A 13,880-nucleotide genomic window follows, 5' to 3' on the forward strand; every position below is an offset into this window, starting at 1 on the left:
CCGTCTCTCTCTCTCTCTCTCTCTCTCTCTCTCTCTCTCTCTCTCTCTCTCTCTCTCTCTCTCTCTCTGTCTCTGTGTGTGTGTGTGTGTGTGTGTGTGTGTGTGTGTGAAAGAGAGAGTGGGAGAATGAGAATGGAGGTGGGTAAATTTCCCAAGCAACTTTAGGGAGGGCAGTTATTTCAGACAGGATGACTGATTTGTATTCAGAATAATTATTTATGTTAATATTCTCCAGAATTGAAGTAATCCTCTTTATTCTTTATTATCAAAAATAAATGAGGCCGGGCGCGGTGGCTCAAGCCTGTAATCCCAGCACTTTGGGAGGCCGAGACGGGCGGATCAAGAGGTCAGGAGATCGAGACCATCCTGGCTAACACGGTGAAACCCCATCTCTACTAAAAATACAAAAAACTAGCCAGGCGAGGTGACGGGCGCCTGTAGTCCCAGCTACTCAGGAGGCTGAGGCGGGAGAATGGCGTAAACCCGGGAGGCGGAGTTTGCAGTGAGCTGAGATCCGGCCACTGCACTCCAGCCTGGGCGACAGAGCGAGACTCCGTCTCAAAAAAATAAATAAATAAATAAATAAAAAATAAATAAATGAAAAGATTAGCTTATGATACTATAACCATTGTTAGCATTTCAAGCCATTTCTTTCTAATTTTTAAAATGTTTTTAAAGCATTTGTAATCATACTGTATAATTTTGCATTATGCTTTTGTTGTTTAGCATGGGAAAATGCTAGATATCTACAGTACTTGATACATAATAGGCACTCAATAAATATTTACTAAAGAAGGAATTATTGACTTGTTTAAATATCTTTTGAATGGACCATCAAACAACTATACCATAATTGACCTAATTGTTACCCTTTTGTTGGAAATTAGGTTGTTTCTAAATTTTCCTGTCTTAAAAATACTTTGCATATTTTGATGTAGATCACTTTTCCTGAAGCATATAGTTTTTCCTATGTATAAAGTTATTTTCTTAGGACAGGTTCCCAGAAGCAATTAGGGGTCAAATAAAGTATTAGAACTCTTGATTGCAAGGGGCAGAAACTTAATTGGGAAACATTTTGGCCAATCTTGTCAGAGACTTCCAGGATAAATCTCAGTTAGGTTTCTCAATTATGTTTCTGCCCCTTGCGTCTCTTTCCTCTATTACTGAGACTTCAGCCTTTGCTGTATTGGTTGCTCAGTTTACACTCCCAGGGCTTTGTTTCTTGTTTACCAGTGCTCTTCTTTGCTTTTCTCTGGCAGACTCTTGCCATCTGGTGGTAAAGATTGGCATTGGCAGTTTTTTGTAGTTTATAATCCTGATTTGTATATGTAAAATGTAATAAGCAAGGTGGTTCTCCCACGCAAAGGATTTTGGACAGACAGGAAAAGGATATCTGCTATAAGTGTTTTTTTTTTTTTTTTTTTTTTGAGATGGAGTCTCGCTCTGTCGCCCAGGCTGGAGTGCAGTGGCCGGATCTCAGCTCACTGCAAGCTCCGCGCCCCCCCCGGGTTCACGCCATTCTCCTGCCTCAGCCTCCTGAGTAGCTGGGACTACAGGCGCCCGCCACCTCGCCCGGCTAGTTTTTTGTATTTTTTAGTAGAGACGGGGTTTCACTGTGTTAGCCAGGATGGTCTCGATCTCCTGACCTCGTGATCCACCCGTCTCGGCCTCCCAGAGTGCTGGGATTACAGGCTTGAGCCACCACGCCTGGCCTTGCTATAAGTGTTTTATTAAATGTTTTAAAATTATTATTTGATTTGATTTATTTTTGAGACAGAGTCTCGCCCTGTCACCTAGGCTGGAGTGCAATGGCATCATCACAGCTTACTGTAGCCTTGACTTCCTGGGCTCAAGCCATCCTCGCACCTCAGCCTCCTGAGTATCTAGAACTACAAGCATGCACCACCACATCCTGTTAATTTTTCTGTAATTTTTGTAGAGATGGAGTCTCACTATATTGCCCAGCCTAGTCTTGAATACCTGGGCTCAAGCAATCCTCCCAAAGCGCTGGGATTGCAGGCCTGAGCTTCCATGCCCAGCAATTATTTGATTTTAAATTATTTTTATTAAATGTGTAATAGTTTATGAGTATTTTATCATTCTTGATAGCCATTGATAGTGACTTCCAAAAGTTTATTCTAGCCTTAGTAATAGTTCTTATTTTACTATCCTTTCAGCACATTGACTATTATTTTCTAAATATTTGCTAATTTAATGGATTAAAAATAGTAACGTGCTTATATTTCCTTTTTTAACTTAATGTCTATCGTAATTATTTTTTGTAATTAATTTAAATGGCTGTTTACTCTTTTATTCAACAGATTTACCATGTTTGCCATGCTATTTTCCAGTTATTATTCATTAGGGTCATTTTATGGTTCTTATATATTTTTTAACCTCTGTAGGTAATAATACTACAAGGTATGTATGTATGTATGTATGTATTTATTTGTGAGATGGGGGTCTTGCTCTGTCACCCAGGCTGGAGTGCAGTGGCGCAATCTCAGCTCACTGCAGCCTCTGCCTCCTGGGCTCAAGCAGTCCTCCCACCTCAGCCTCTTGAGTAGCTGGGATCACAGGTTCGCACCACCACGCCCAGGTAATTTTTGTATTTTGAGTAAAAATGGGGCTTTACCATGTTGCCCAGGCTAGACTGCAAGTTATTTCAGCTCTGTCAGTTTTTTGGCTCTTTTGAGTTTTTCCTTTGGAGAAAAATTCTATTGACGATATTCTTGCATCAAAGATGTAAACATCTTTGTCTTTTTGCTTTCAAATAATTTTACCAGCTTACATTTCTATCAGTATTGTGTAACTACAGTTATTTTATCACATCTTTACTAATATGGAGCATTAAATTTTTTTAATTTTTTGTTTATTTTTAAAATAAGGTTTATAATATTTAAAAAATAGAGATGGGGTCTCGTTATGTTGACCAGGCTGGTCTCAAACTCCTTACCTCAAGGTTTTCTCCCATCTTGGCCTCGCGAAGTGTTGAGATTACAGGTATGAGCCACTGTGCCCAGCCTATTTTATTTACTTATTTTTTTGAGCCAAGGTCTCGCTCTGTCACCTGAGCTGGAGTGCAGTGGCGCAGTTGCAGCTCACTGCAGTTTCAACCTCCTGGGCTCATGCAATCCTCCCATCTCAGCCTCCTGAGTAGCTGGAGCTACGGGCATGTGCCACCATACCCAGCCAGGTTTTGTGTGTGTGTGTGTGTTTTGTAGAGACTCGGTTTTGCCATGTTGCCCAGGCTGGTCTTGAACTCCAGAGCTCAGGCAGTCTGCCTGTCTTAGCCTCCCAAAGTGCTGGGATTACAGGCATGAGCCACTGTGCCTAGCCACTTTGAGCATTATTTTAAGAATGTTTGTTGGTTGATTGGGTTTTATAAAAAGCAGTCTCAATTTGCAGTTTTAAGTTTCACACTTTTCAGTGAAAAATTTCATTTTCCACTTGCATTCCCCAACTCTTACCTTCTTATCCAGTTTAGAGTATAAATACCAGATGTGCCCTCTGCTTTATGTTATTTCTTCTTCTTGTGCCCAGGTCTGGTCCATCGAACTCATATGTCATCCTGTCGGGTGGATAAGCCCTCTGAGATAGTAGATGTTGGAGATAAAGTGTGGGTGAAGCTTATTGGCCGAGAGGTAAAGTTCTGTGCGGCTCCCATGTGGTTAGAAAGGTTTAGGAAGAGCTGGGATTTTTGTATTTTATGATAGTGAGTGTGTAAATTTTGTTAATTGTGGCTGATAATCTTATTTTTAAATCCTGCCACTAGAATCTATTTGGAATTCAAACCTTCTGGCAGACTGTCCTGCAAACTCAGAAGGAATGATGTGAGCTATTAAAGTGTGGTGCAATAAGTGCATGTTTGTAAAACTTCCCTCCCTGAAGTTTACCCAGAGGGTGGGCAGGAGGAGAAAAAAAAAGAACCAAAAAGAGAGAAAGAAACTTGATCTATGGGACAAGTGTTTATCACAAGCTTCAAAGAATGCCTGCCAGATACACTTCAATTTGGGACAAAACAAAAAGAACGCAGATAGTTTACAGTCATTTTCCCTAATATCTGGCACCATTCAATGTGCAGAAAGTGAAAAAAATCTGAAAGACCCTGTTACTCACTTGAGGGTCTGAGGGCTGTGGGTGTGGGCAGACCACAGGAGAAGTAAGAGCATACACCTGAGTCCTGTTTTCTACCAGAGAAAGGCACGGGAGATAGGCATGAAAGAGCTATTATTCAATAATAATTAAGTGCTTAATATGTGCTAGGTTTGGGAGATATAAAAGCGAACCAGACATAAATGATCCCAGCTATTATGGAGCTTATATAGAATATAAGTAGAGGAGACAGTTTTTCTTTCTTTTTTGAGACAGGGTCTCTCTTTGTCACCCAGGCTGGAGTACAGTGGCGCCATCACAGCTCACTGCAACCTCAGCCTCCTGGGCTCAACTGATCCTCCCACCTCAGCCTCCTGAGTATCTGGGACTACAGGCACACACCACTAAACCTGGCTTTTTTTTTTTTTTTTTTTTTTTTTAATTTTTTTTTCAAGACGGGATCTCACTGTGTTACTACCCAGGTTGGTTCAAACTCCTGGGCTCAAGTGATCCTCCTGCCTTTGCCTCCCAAAGTGCTGGAATTGCAGGCATGAATTTCCATGCCTGGCCGAGACAAATATACATAAAATAATTGCAAGTTATATTAAGTGCTATATTGGGTTCAAACACTATTGGAGGAAGATTTCTAGTTGTCAGGAAAGGACTCTTTGAGGAGATAGTATATGAGCTGAGACCTTAAAGAAAAGGAACTAGTCATGGAAGACTTGGGATAGGAATATTCCAGGCGGAGAGAATAACTGATGCAAAGACCCTGAAGTGAAGAAATGCTTCATTTGCTGTGGGAAGCAAAAGAAGACCAATGTGACAAATGTCTTCATGCTTAAAGAAGCTCTAGACCAAGTCCAGAAGAAGATCTAGTCTTCTGAAATGTTCAAAAACCTATTCTGGACTTGGGGATCTCTGAACAAATCACTATGCTGAACTTACCTGGAGGAAAAGCTTTTATTTTCTGCCTGGTTACTTTCACAGGCCTTGGATTTTTTGAGCTACCATTTTTGTCTTTCCCCAGAGGGAGAGGAATGAGATTAAGACTGTTTCCTAAAATTCTTCTGCCATAGGGTCTACCTGTTATGCTTATTTGTATCCGCAATGTTCCTCGCACAGTACCTGGTCCATTAAAGAAGCTCAATATTATGATGATGAAAATACTGACTCTTAATTTTAGACTGGCCACCTAAATGATGTATCTAAAGTTTTTGGTGACTTTTTTTGGTCTCTTTCAGATGAAAAATGATAGGATAAAAGTATCCCTCTCCATGAAAGTTGTCAACCAAGGGACTGGGAAAGACCTTGATCCCAACAATGTTATCATTGAGTAAGTAAAAGGTTTGGAAAGATGAAAGTTCTTCTGCCTCCCAAAGCATAAAATGCTTTAGTAAATCAGACTGAACTGGTAACTCTACCATTTATGGACTTTGTGATATTGATGAGTTACATAACGTTTGCAATCTTTGGGTTTTAGAAATGTAAAATGAAGTTAGACCAGGCACGGTGGCTCACGCCTGTAATCTCAACACTTTGGGAAGCTGAGGCAGGCAGATCATCTGAGAGGTCAGGATTTTGAGACCAGCCTGGCCAACATGGCAAAACCCTGTCTCTACTAAAAATACAAAATTAGAAATTTGCTGGGTGTGGTAGTGCGCACCTCTAGTCCCAGCTACTCGGGAAACTGAGGCATGCACGAGAATCTCTTGAACCCAGGAGGCAGAGGTTGCAGTGAGCTGAGATCATGCCACTGCACTCCAGCCTGGGTGACAGAGTAAGACTCAGTCTCAAAAAATAAAATAAAGTAATAAAGTAAAAATAAAATAGTTAACACCTTGCTGCATAGAGTTCTAAGATGAAATGCTAACGTACCAAACTCCTGGCATTGGAGTGCTCCATTAATGATTTTGTTTCTTTTCCCTCAATCTCTTTCTGTTTCTGCCCTTTAACAAGTTAGCTAATAAGCATTCATGAAGAACTATTCTTTACCTGTCTCCCAGTGATTTCTGCATTGGAGTTACGTGGGTCTCTTCCACATAGAGACCATGTGTAAGGGTAGAGTAATCCAGGAGCAACTCCAGCGGGGTTTAGACTCCCATATCTTGGGATACACTGTGCTCTGAAAACAACATCTTACTTTCATTGGCTCTTCTGACCTTTCATTTAGGAATGGGAAATTATCTACGTAGGATAACATCTGGCAATACAAGGAATTTTCTGTCTGTCTCAAGTCTTCCTTGAATTTCTTTTCTTTTCTTTTTTTTTTTTTTTTTTTTTTTGCGACGGGGTCGCCCAGGTTGGAGTGCAGTGCTGTGATCACAGCTCACTGCAGCCTTGACCTCCCGAGCCCAAGCTATCCTCCCACCTCAGCCTACCGAGTAGCTGGGACTACAGGCACGTGCCACCACACCTAATTTTTATTTTGTAGAGACAGGGTCTCCCTATGTTGCCCAGGTTGTTCTCGGACACCTAGGTTCAAGTGATCCTCCCACCTTGGTCTCCAAAGTGCTGGGATTACAAGTGTGAGCCACGATGCCCAGGCTTCTTTCTTAAATTTCTCGTTGGAGGTTCTTGGATCCCTAAAGTCCCTTAAAGGGGAATCTTGGAGGTTTTTTTTTTTTTTTTTGAGACGAGTTTTACTCTTATTGCCTAGGTTGGAGTGCAATGGCACAATCTCGGCTCACCGCAACCTCTGCCTCCCAGATTCAAGTGATTCTCCTACCTCAGCTTCCACAGTAGCTGGGATTACAGGCATGTGGAACCACGCCTGGCTAATTTTGTATTTTTAGTAGAGATGGGGTTTCTCCACATTGGTCAGACTGGTCTTGAACTCCTGACCTTAGGTGATCTGCCCGTCTCAGCCTCCCAAAGTGCTGGGATTACAGGCAGGAGCCACCACGCCCAGCCTTTGGAGGGTTTATTAACTGTTTTTAGTGCTTTAGAAAGCCACCCAAAATTGTGTGTGTATCCTCAGGTAAACCATGCTGTTATTTTGTTGCTCTTGATGATAAAATATCACATTGTTTGTCTTATGTTAATTAGGTACTCTCAATGGCAATTATGTCATTGATGAATTTAAAAGACAAGAAAAATGATAGAATGTTATTTGAGTGGGACCTTATTGGTGAAAAGTTTGGAAAGTCTTATGTTTACAGTTCTGAGCAAAATCACTTTGAATTTGAAGGAATCTTATCTGGAAGTAAGGGAAATGATATTGAATACATATGGCAGTGCCAGGCATTTTATGTACATTCTTGTGTACATAACAACCTGCAAAGTGGACATTATCTCCATTTTACCTTGTATTCCTACTTTATAGCTTGGTGCCTGGTGATAAGTAACTTACCTGTGATTGCATAGCAAATTATGAGCGACTCTCTGACCTTAAAGCTAATGCCCTTTTCACCACATAATGCTTCTCACTCTTGTGTGTGACTTACAGAACTTTTCATATTTCTGTAGGTTGCTATATTAACATGTTTGTAAGACTGATTACTGACACAACACTGTCAGTAATAGTAGAAATCTTTTATAACTCAGAGTGCAGAAGTGTTTAAATCTGGCTGTGATTCAAGTTAGTGTTTGGAAAAGAAAAAAGAAAAAATTCTGATGATTGCGTTGTAATAAATTGCTTCTGCTCGAAAGAATCCGATGCAATACGGACTTATTAAAAAGTAGTGAAATTTCCCGAAGCCACCATTACAATGATAAAATATAAAACATGTAAGATAAGAGAGCTAACCCTGTTTCTCAGAAAAAGGGTAGGGAAGGGAAAGGGCTCCCTAGTTTTGGGCTGTCTCTGTGTAAAACTATTTTTAGTAACAATCAAGTGGCTGAAACAGTAACTTTTGTTGTAGGTTATGTCTATAGCTGCATCCAGGAAAGAAGCATGGCATAATGGAATGATTAAGGATTTAGAGCTAGACTTGAATCAGAAAGAATACTAGTTCTGCTCCAAACTAGTATATGACTTGGAGCAGATTAGTCTCTCTGAATCTTAGCTTCTTTACTATAAAAAGGAGATAGTAACATATATCTCAGGAATGCTTGAGTGATTTAAGTAAAATCTTATTTTTAAGGAGCCAGCTTCTTGTCTAGTCTATGGTAGACATTTATGTAGCTACTTGTAGTTATTTTAAATGCCGCTTTGTTTTTTCCTCTAATATCTGAGATTATAGCACCTTTTCTTTTTTCCTCATACTATGGTGTGCAGAACGACACCTTTGCTTTTGAAAGAATGTGTAAGACCCACAAAAACAGAGACCGTGACTTGTCTGCCGTCATGCCTGATGTATAGCATTCGTAGTATTCATTTAGTTTTTTTGAGATGGAGCTTGCCCTGTCACCCAGGCTGGAGCGTAGTGGTACAGTCTTGGCTCACTGCAACTTCTGCCTCCTGGGTTCAAGCGATTCTCATGCCTCCACCTCCAGAGTAGCTGGGATTACAGGCGTCGACCACCATGCCTGGCTAATTTTTGTATTTTTAGTAGAGATGGGGTTTCACCATGTTGACCAGGCAGGTGTCAAACTCCTGACCACAAGTGATCCCCCGCCTCGGCCTCCCAAAGTTCCGGGATTACAGGCATGAGCCACTGCTGCCTGGCCCTAGTTAGTACTTTCATTTACTCATTTATTCAACAAATATAAGGCAACATGTAATAAATACTAAAAGAGTAGTTTAAAGCAGTGGTCCCCAACCTTTTTGTCACCAAGGACTAGTTTTGTGGAAGACAATTTTTCCATGGATTGGGGGCTGGAATGGTTTTGGGGTGAAACTGTTCCACCTTAGATCATCAGGCATTAAATTCTCATCCACAACCTGGATCCCTCACATGTGCTGGTCACAATAGGGTTTGCAATCCTATGAGAATCTAATGCTGCCACTGAGCTGATAGGAGGCGGAGCTTGGGTGGTAATGCTCCTTCACCTGCTGCTCATCTCCTGCTGTGCAGCTTGGTTCCTAACAAGCTGTGGACCAATAGCAGTCTGTGGCCTGGGGATTAGGGACTCCCTGTTTAAAGAAAGGGTTCTAGGAATTCACTTGAAGAGGAATAGTTTACTTCAGGCCTTCATGGTCAGAGAATAGGTGGTATTTGAGCTAGGTTTTGAAGAACAGATAAGATCTTGTCAGCAGAGGAAGGAATGGTATTTCAGGCAAAAGAAATGGTTTGAGGAAAGGAATGAGGCAGGAAAGCACGTAGTACATTTGGGAATCTTGTTTAAAGAAAGAAGAGGATATGGTCAAGTACTAGAATGGAAGACTTGAAAGATAAGTTAGGGTCACATTGTGGAGAGCCATGAATATCAGTTAAAGAATATGAATTTTTATTTATTTATTTTTTGAGATGGAGTCTTGCTCTGTCACCCAGGCTGGAGTGCAGTGGCATGATCTCTGCTCACTGCAACCTCCACCTCCCAGGTTCAAGCAATTCTCCTGCCTCAGCCTCCTGAGTAGCTGGAATTACAGGCACCCACCACCACGCCCAGCTAATTTTTGTATTTTTAGTAGAGACTGGGTTTCACCATTTTGGCCAGGCTGGTCTTGAACTCCTGGCCTTAAGTGATCCGCCTGCCTTGGCCTCCCAAAGTCCTGGGATTACAGGCGTGAGCCAAAGCACCCAGCCCATGAATTTTTTTAAAAAAGCCTTTGAACAGAGAGGCTTGTGGTCAGATTAACCTCCCCAGGAATCCCATTGTCTGGCCTTGCCCTATTAAGCTCAGTATTCTCATCCTGTCTTCAGCCACACACAGTTTGTTAGCCACCTTTCTTTCATTTTTCATAAAAATCTAACTCTTATACTCATCCCCTCAGGTCCCGAAGTGTTAATGAGATAATCTAATAAGTGACTCTGTAAATGGAAAGGGGCTAAAAGCAGTTTCCAATTAGGCATAGCCCGCAAAGTATAGTCTTTTTCTTTTCTATTATGATCAAGATCAGAATTGAGAGTAGTATAAAATTTTTATTTTTACTTTTATTTTTGAGACAGGGTCTTTCTTTCCCAGGATGGAGTATATTGATCATAGCTCACTGCAACCTCAAATTCCTGGGCTCAAGTGATCCTCCTCCCTCAGCCTCCCAAGTATCTAAGACTATAGGTCCATGCCACCATACCCCACTAATTTTTTTTTTTTTTTTTTTTTTGTGACAGAGTTTCACTCTTGTTGCCCAGGCTGGAGGCAGTGGCACGATCTCAGCTCACTGCAACCTCCACCTCCCGGGTTCAAGCAATTCTCCTGCCTCAGCCTCCCGAGTAGGTGGGATTACAGGCATGTACCACCATGCCTGGCTAATTTTTGTATTTTTAGTAGAGACAGGGTTTCTCCATGTTGGTCAGGTTGGTCTTGAACTCCTGACTTCAGGTGATCTGCCTGTCTCGGCCTCCCAAAGTGCTATGATTACAGACGTGAGCCACCACGCCTGGCCTAATTTTCAAATTTTTGTAGAGATGACGTCTTGCTGTGTTGCCCAGGCTGATCTTGAACTCCTGGTCTCAAGTGATACTCCCACCTTGGCCTTCCAAAGTGCTGAGAGATTATAGGTGTGAGCCACAACTCCCGACCCATAGGGTAGTCTTTAGAAAAAGCACATATGACTTAACTATGTTAAAATTATTCATTTGTATATCTCCCTCCATTGCCAGAGTATTAGTTCATTCCAGAAAAGAATCATGTTTTGTTCTTTTTGGTGTACATACTACTATCACTAGTATTAGCACTGGCACTATCCACTTACTAGCTGTACTGAAAAAATGAGATTAATCTCAGAATCTGTGCTGGGATGGATTGGAGGAAGAAAACTGGAGGCAGGGAGTTATTACTCTGGATGGAACATCATGAGAGCCTAACTAAACTAGAATGATGGCAATGAGGACAAAAAGAGAGACGTGGGTGAGTGGCACATTTGTTGAATTGAGTGTTAAGTGGGAAGTATGATTTGGTTTGTAGTCTGTTAGAAGCCACAGAGTATTGGAATTGATTGTGATGGGGGTTGCTTAAGCTGCAACTCACGGCCACTTGAAACTCATCTCTACAAATAAAGATATGTGAAAGCGAAAACCACATTTGTGAGTTGCTTGAGTTATGTCCTCAAGTTTCTGCCTTGGTTTTTGTTACTCAAGCTTCATAATGAGTTTTTTTTGGTGTTGTTTGTTTGCTTGTTTTTGGAGACAGGGTCTCTTGCTCTGTCATCCAGGCTGGAGTACAGTGGTGCAATCCGCTCACTGCAACCTCAATCTGCAGGCTCAAGTAATCCTCCTGCCTCAACCTCTTGAGTTGCTGGGGCTACAAACACAAGCCACCATGCCTGGCTAATTTTTTTTTTTAAGTGAAAGGAATCTGTACTGTTAGAATAGTGATTACCCTTGGGGGAGGCAGGTGACTAGAAGGGAGCATAAGATGGGCTTCTGAGATGCTGGCAATGTTCTGGTTTTTTTTTTTTTTTTTTTTTAAATTTTTTGGTTTTTTTTTGAGACAGAGTCTCGCTCTGTTGCCCAGGCTGGAGTGCAGTGGTGCGATCTCGGCTCACTACAAGCTCTGCTTCCTGGGTTCACGCCATTCTCCTGCCTCAGCTTCCTAAGTAGCTGGGACTACAGGCACCGGCCACCTCACCTGGCTAATTTTTTGTCTTTTTAGTAGAGACGGGGTTTCACCATGTTAGCCAGTAGGGTCTCAATCTCCTGACCTCGTGATCCACCCACCTTGGCCTCCCAAAATGCTGGGATTACAGGCATGAGCCTCCCCGCCCGGCCTTAATGTTCTGTTTTTCTATCTGAGTACTGGGTACTTTGGTATGTTCAAATTGTGAAAAATCAAGTGAGCTGTATATTTATGATAAACATTTATATATATATATATATATATATATATATATATATATATATATATATTAGTTTGTTCTCACACTGCTATAAAGAACTACCTGAGACTGGGTAGTTTATAAAGAAAAGAGGTTTAATTGACATACTTCCATTGGCTGTATGGGAGACATGGCTGGGGAGGCCTCAGGAAACTTACAATCATGGCAGAAGGGTGAAGGGGAAGCAAGTATATCTTCATATGGCAGCAGGAGAGAAAGAGAGAGCAAGGGGGAAAGTGCTACACACTTTTAAACCATCAGATCTCGTGAGAACTCCCTCACCATCATATCACATGGGGGAAATCTGACCCCATTATCCAATCATGTCCCACAAGGTCACTCCCCCGACATTGGGAATTACAATTTAACATGAGATTTTTGTGTGTGGGGGAACACAAAGCCAAACCATATCAACATATATATTATGTTTTGATAAGAAGTTTAAATAATTTTTAAAAGGCTATGAGAAAGGCAACAAAGAGATTAATTCTGTCTGAGGGGCTCAGAGAAAAAGACTTGATAGAAGGAGAGCTAGTAACAACTGAGCCGTGAAATGTCTAGGTATAGTGAAGTGGTGAGGTGGGAGTTAAGTGGGGAAACAGCGTTTCAGAGAGGGAGAGAACTGCTTGAAAAAAAGCTCAAACTATATGGAGAAGAGAACTATATGGAGAAGAGAAAATAGACTTCTTTAGCCAGAGCATATTGTGTAAGTAAAGATAAGGCTGGAAAAGTAGTTTAGAGACAGACTCTGAAAGGCCTTGAATGCCAAGGTAAAGAATTTGGAGCTGATTTCTAGAAAGCCTTTGAAGGTCTTTTAAACCTATGAGTGACCTGGTAAAGGTTGTAGGGTGTTTAGCATGGTGAGTAATTATATATTTTCACCCTCTGTGCATTAGTGAGATGAGGATTAGTCTCATTTATAATTGTTAATTTAGGGCTATTTCACATAACTACATTTACTGCCTGTCTTGTTCTGCCGAAAACTTTCTTTTTTTCCTCCACTTTCCCTGCCAAAAACAAAAAACCAACATACAACCTTACCTTGTAGTGTCTCTGGCCATATCTCTTAAGGGGGCCAGCAGTCAGTATCTTTTTCATTATAGGCAAGAAGAGAGGCGGAGGCGATCCTTCCAGGATTACACTGGGCAGAAGATCACCCTTGAGGCTGTCTTGAACACTACCTGCAAGAAGTGTGGCTGTAAAGGTAGGGTGAAACCTCTGCCCTTTCCACATTTCTCTCCTTGTGGATGGACCCTTTTCTGGAAGAAGGAAGCAGCTCAGTGTGAGTTTAGTTCAACCCGTTTTTTAGCCAAGTGATGGCCTTTGCTGTTATTTCCATCAGACTCACATCAGAGTTCATGGGTGATGCATTTCCTGTTTTCTTTTCTGAGTGCTGGCCCTATCAGATACTATACCACTACCACCACTCCTCCCACCCCACCCACAGCTTATGCCTTATCTGGGTAAGACCCCTATGAACTATGCCAGGAGGGGTAAGAGTGTTGGATTATGATTAACATTCTAATTTTATCTCCAAGGATGATGATTCTGCAAAAATTAAGCAACTTGAAAATATATAACTTAAAGAACCACGTCAGACTTTTATCTTTTTATCTCTTTAATGTCAGAGTTCTGAATACAATATCCTTTTACAGCATATTGAATAAGGAATACAGGATACTCATTTCTTTTTAGCTCTATTTCCTCAGGTTTCCTCTACTCTTTTTTTTTTTTTTGAGACGGAGTCTCGCTCTGTCACCCAGGCTGGAGTGCAGTGGCCAGATCTCAGCTCACTGCAAGCTCCGCCTCCCGGGTTCACGCCATTCTCCTGCCTCCGCCTCCCGAGTAGCTGGGACTACAGGCGCCGCCACCTCGCCCGGCTAGTTTTTTGTATTTTTAGTAGAGACGGGGTTTCACCGTGTTA

At 41.6% G+C, this 13,880-nt stretch overlaps 1 protein-coding gene across 6 annotated transcripts in view; it reads left to right on the plus strand.

Annotated features, from left to right (window-relative positions):
* Positions 1–13,880, plus strand: part of ZCCHC17 (zinc finger CCHC-type containing 17) — a 71,598-nt gene that overhangs the window by 39,765 nt on the left and 17,953 nt on the right. For 4 of the 6 annotated variants that reach the window (XM_010353678.2, XM_010353686.2, XM_010353694.2 and 1 more), the window contains 3 exons: positions 3,544–3,644; positions 5,340–5,431; positions 13,060–13,160. In XM_010353678.2, the coding sequence (XP_010351980.1) occupies positions 3,544–3,644; positions 5,340–5,431; positions 13,060–13,160 (294 nt within the window). The remainder of the gene's footprint in view (positions 1–3,543; positions 3,645–5,339; positions 5,432–13,059; positions 13,161–13,880) is intronic. The other 2 variants (XM_030942517.1, XM_010353699.2) reach the window with 2 other exon arrangements.

The sequence above is a fragment of the Rhinopithecus roxellana genome, chromosome 12, assembly GCF_007565055.1.
Source record: "Rhinopithecus roxellana isolate Shanxi Qingling chromosome 12, ASM756505v1, whole genome shotgun sequence".
Lineage (NCBI taxonomy): Eukaryota > Metazoa > Chordata > Mammalia > Primates > Cercopithecidae > Rhinopithecus > Rhinopithecus roxellana.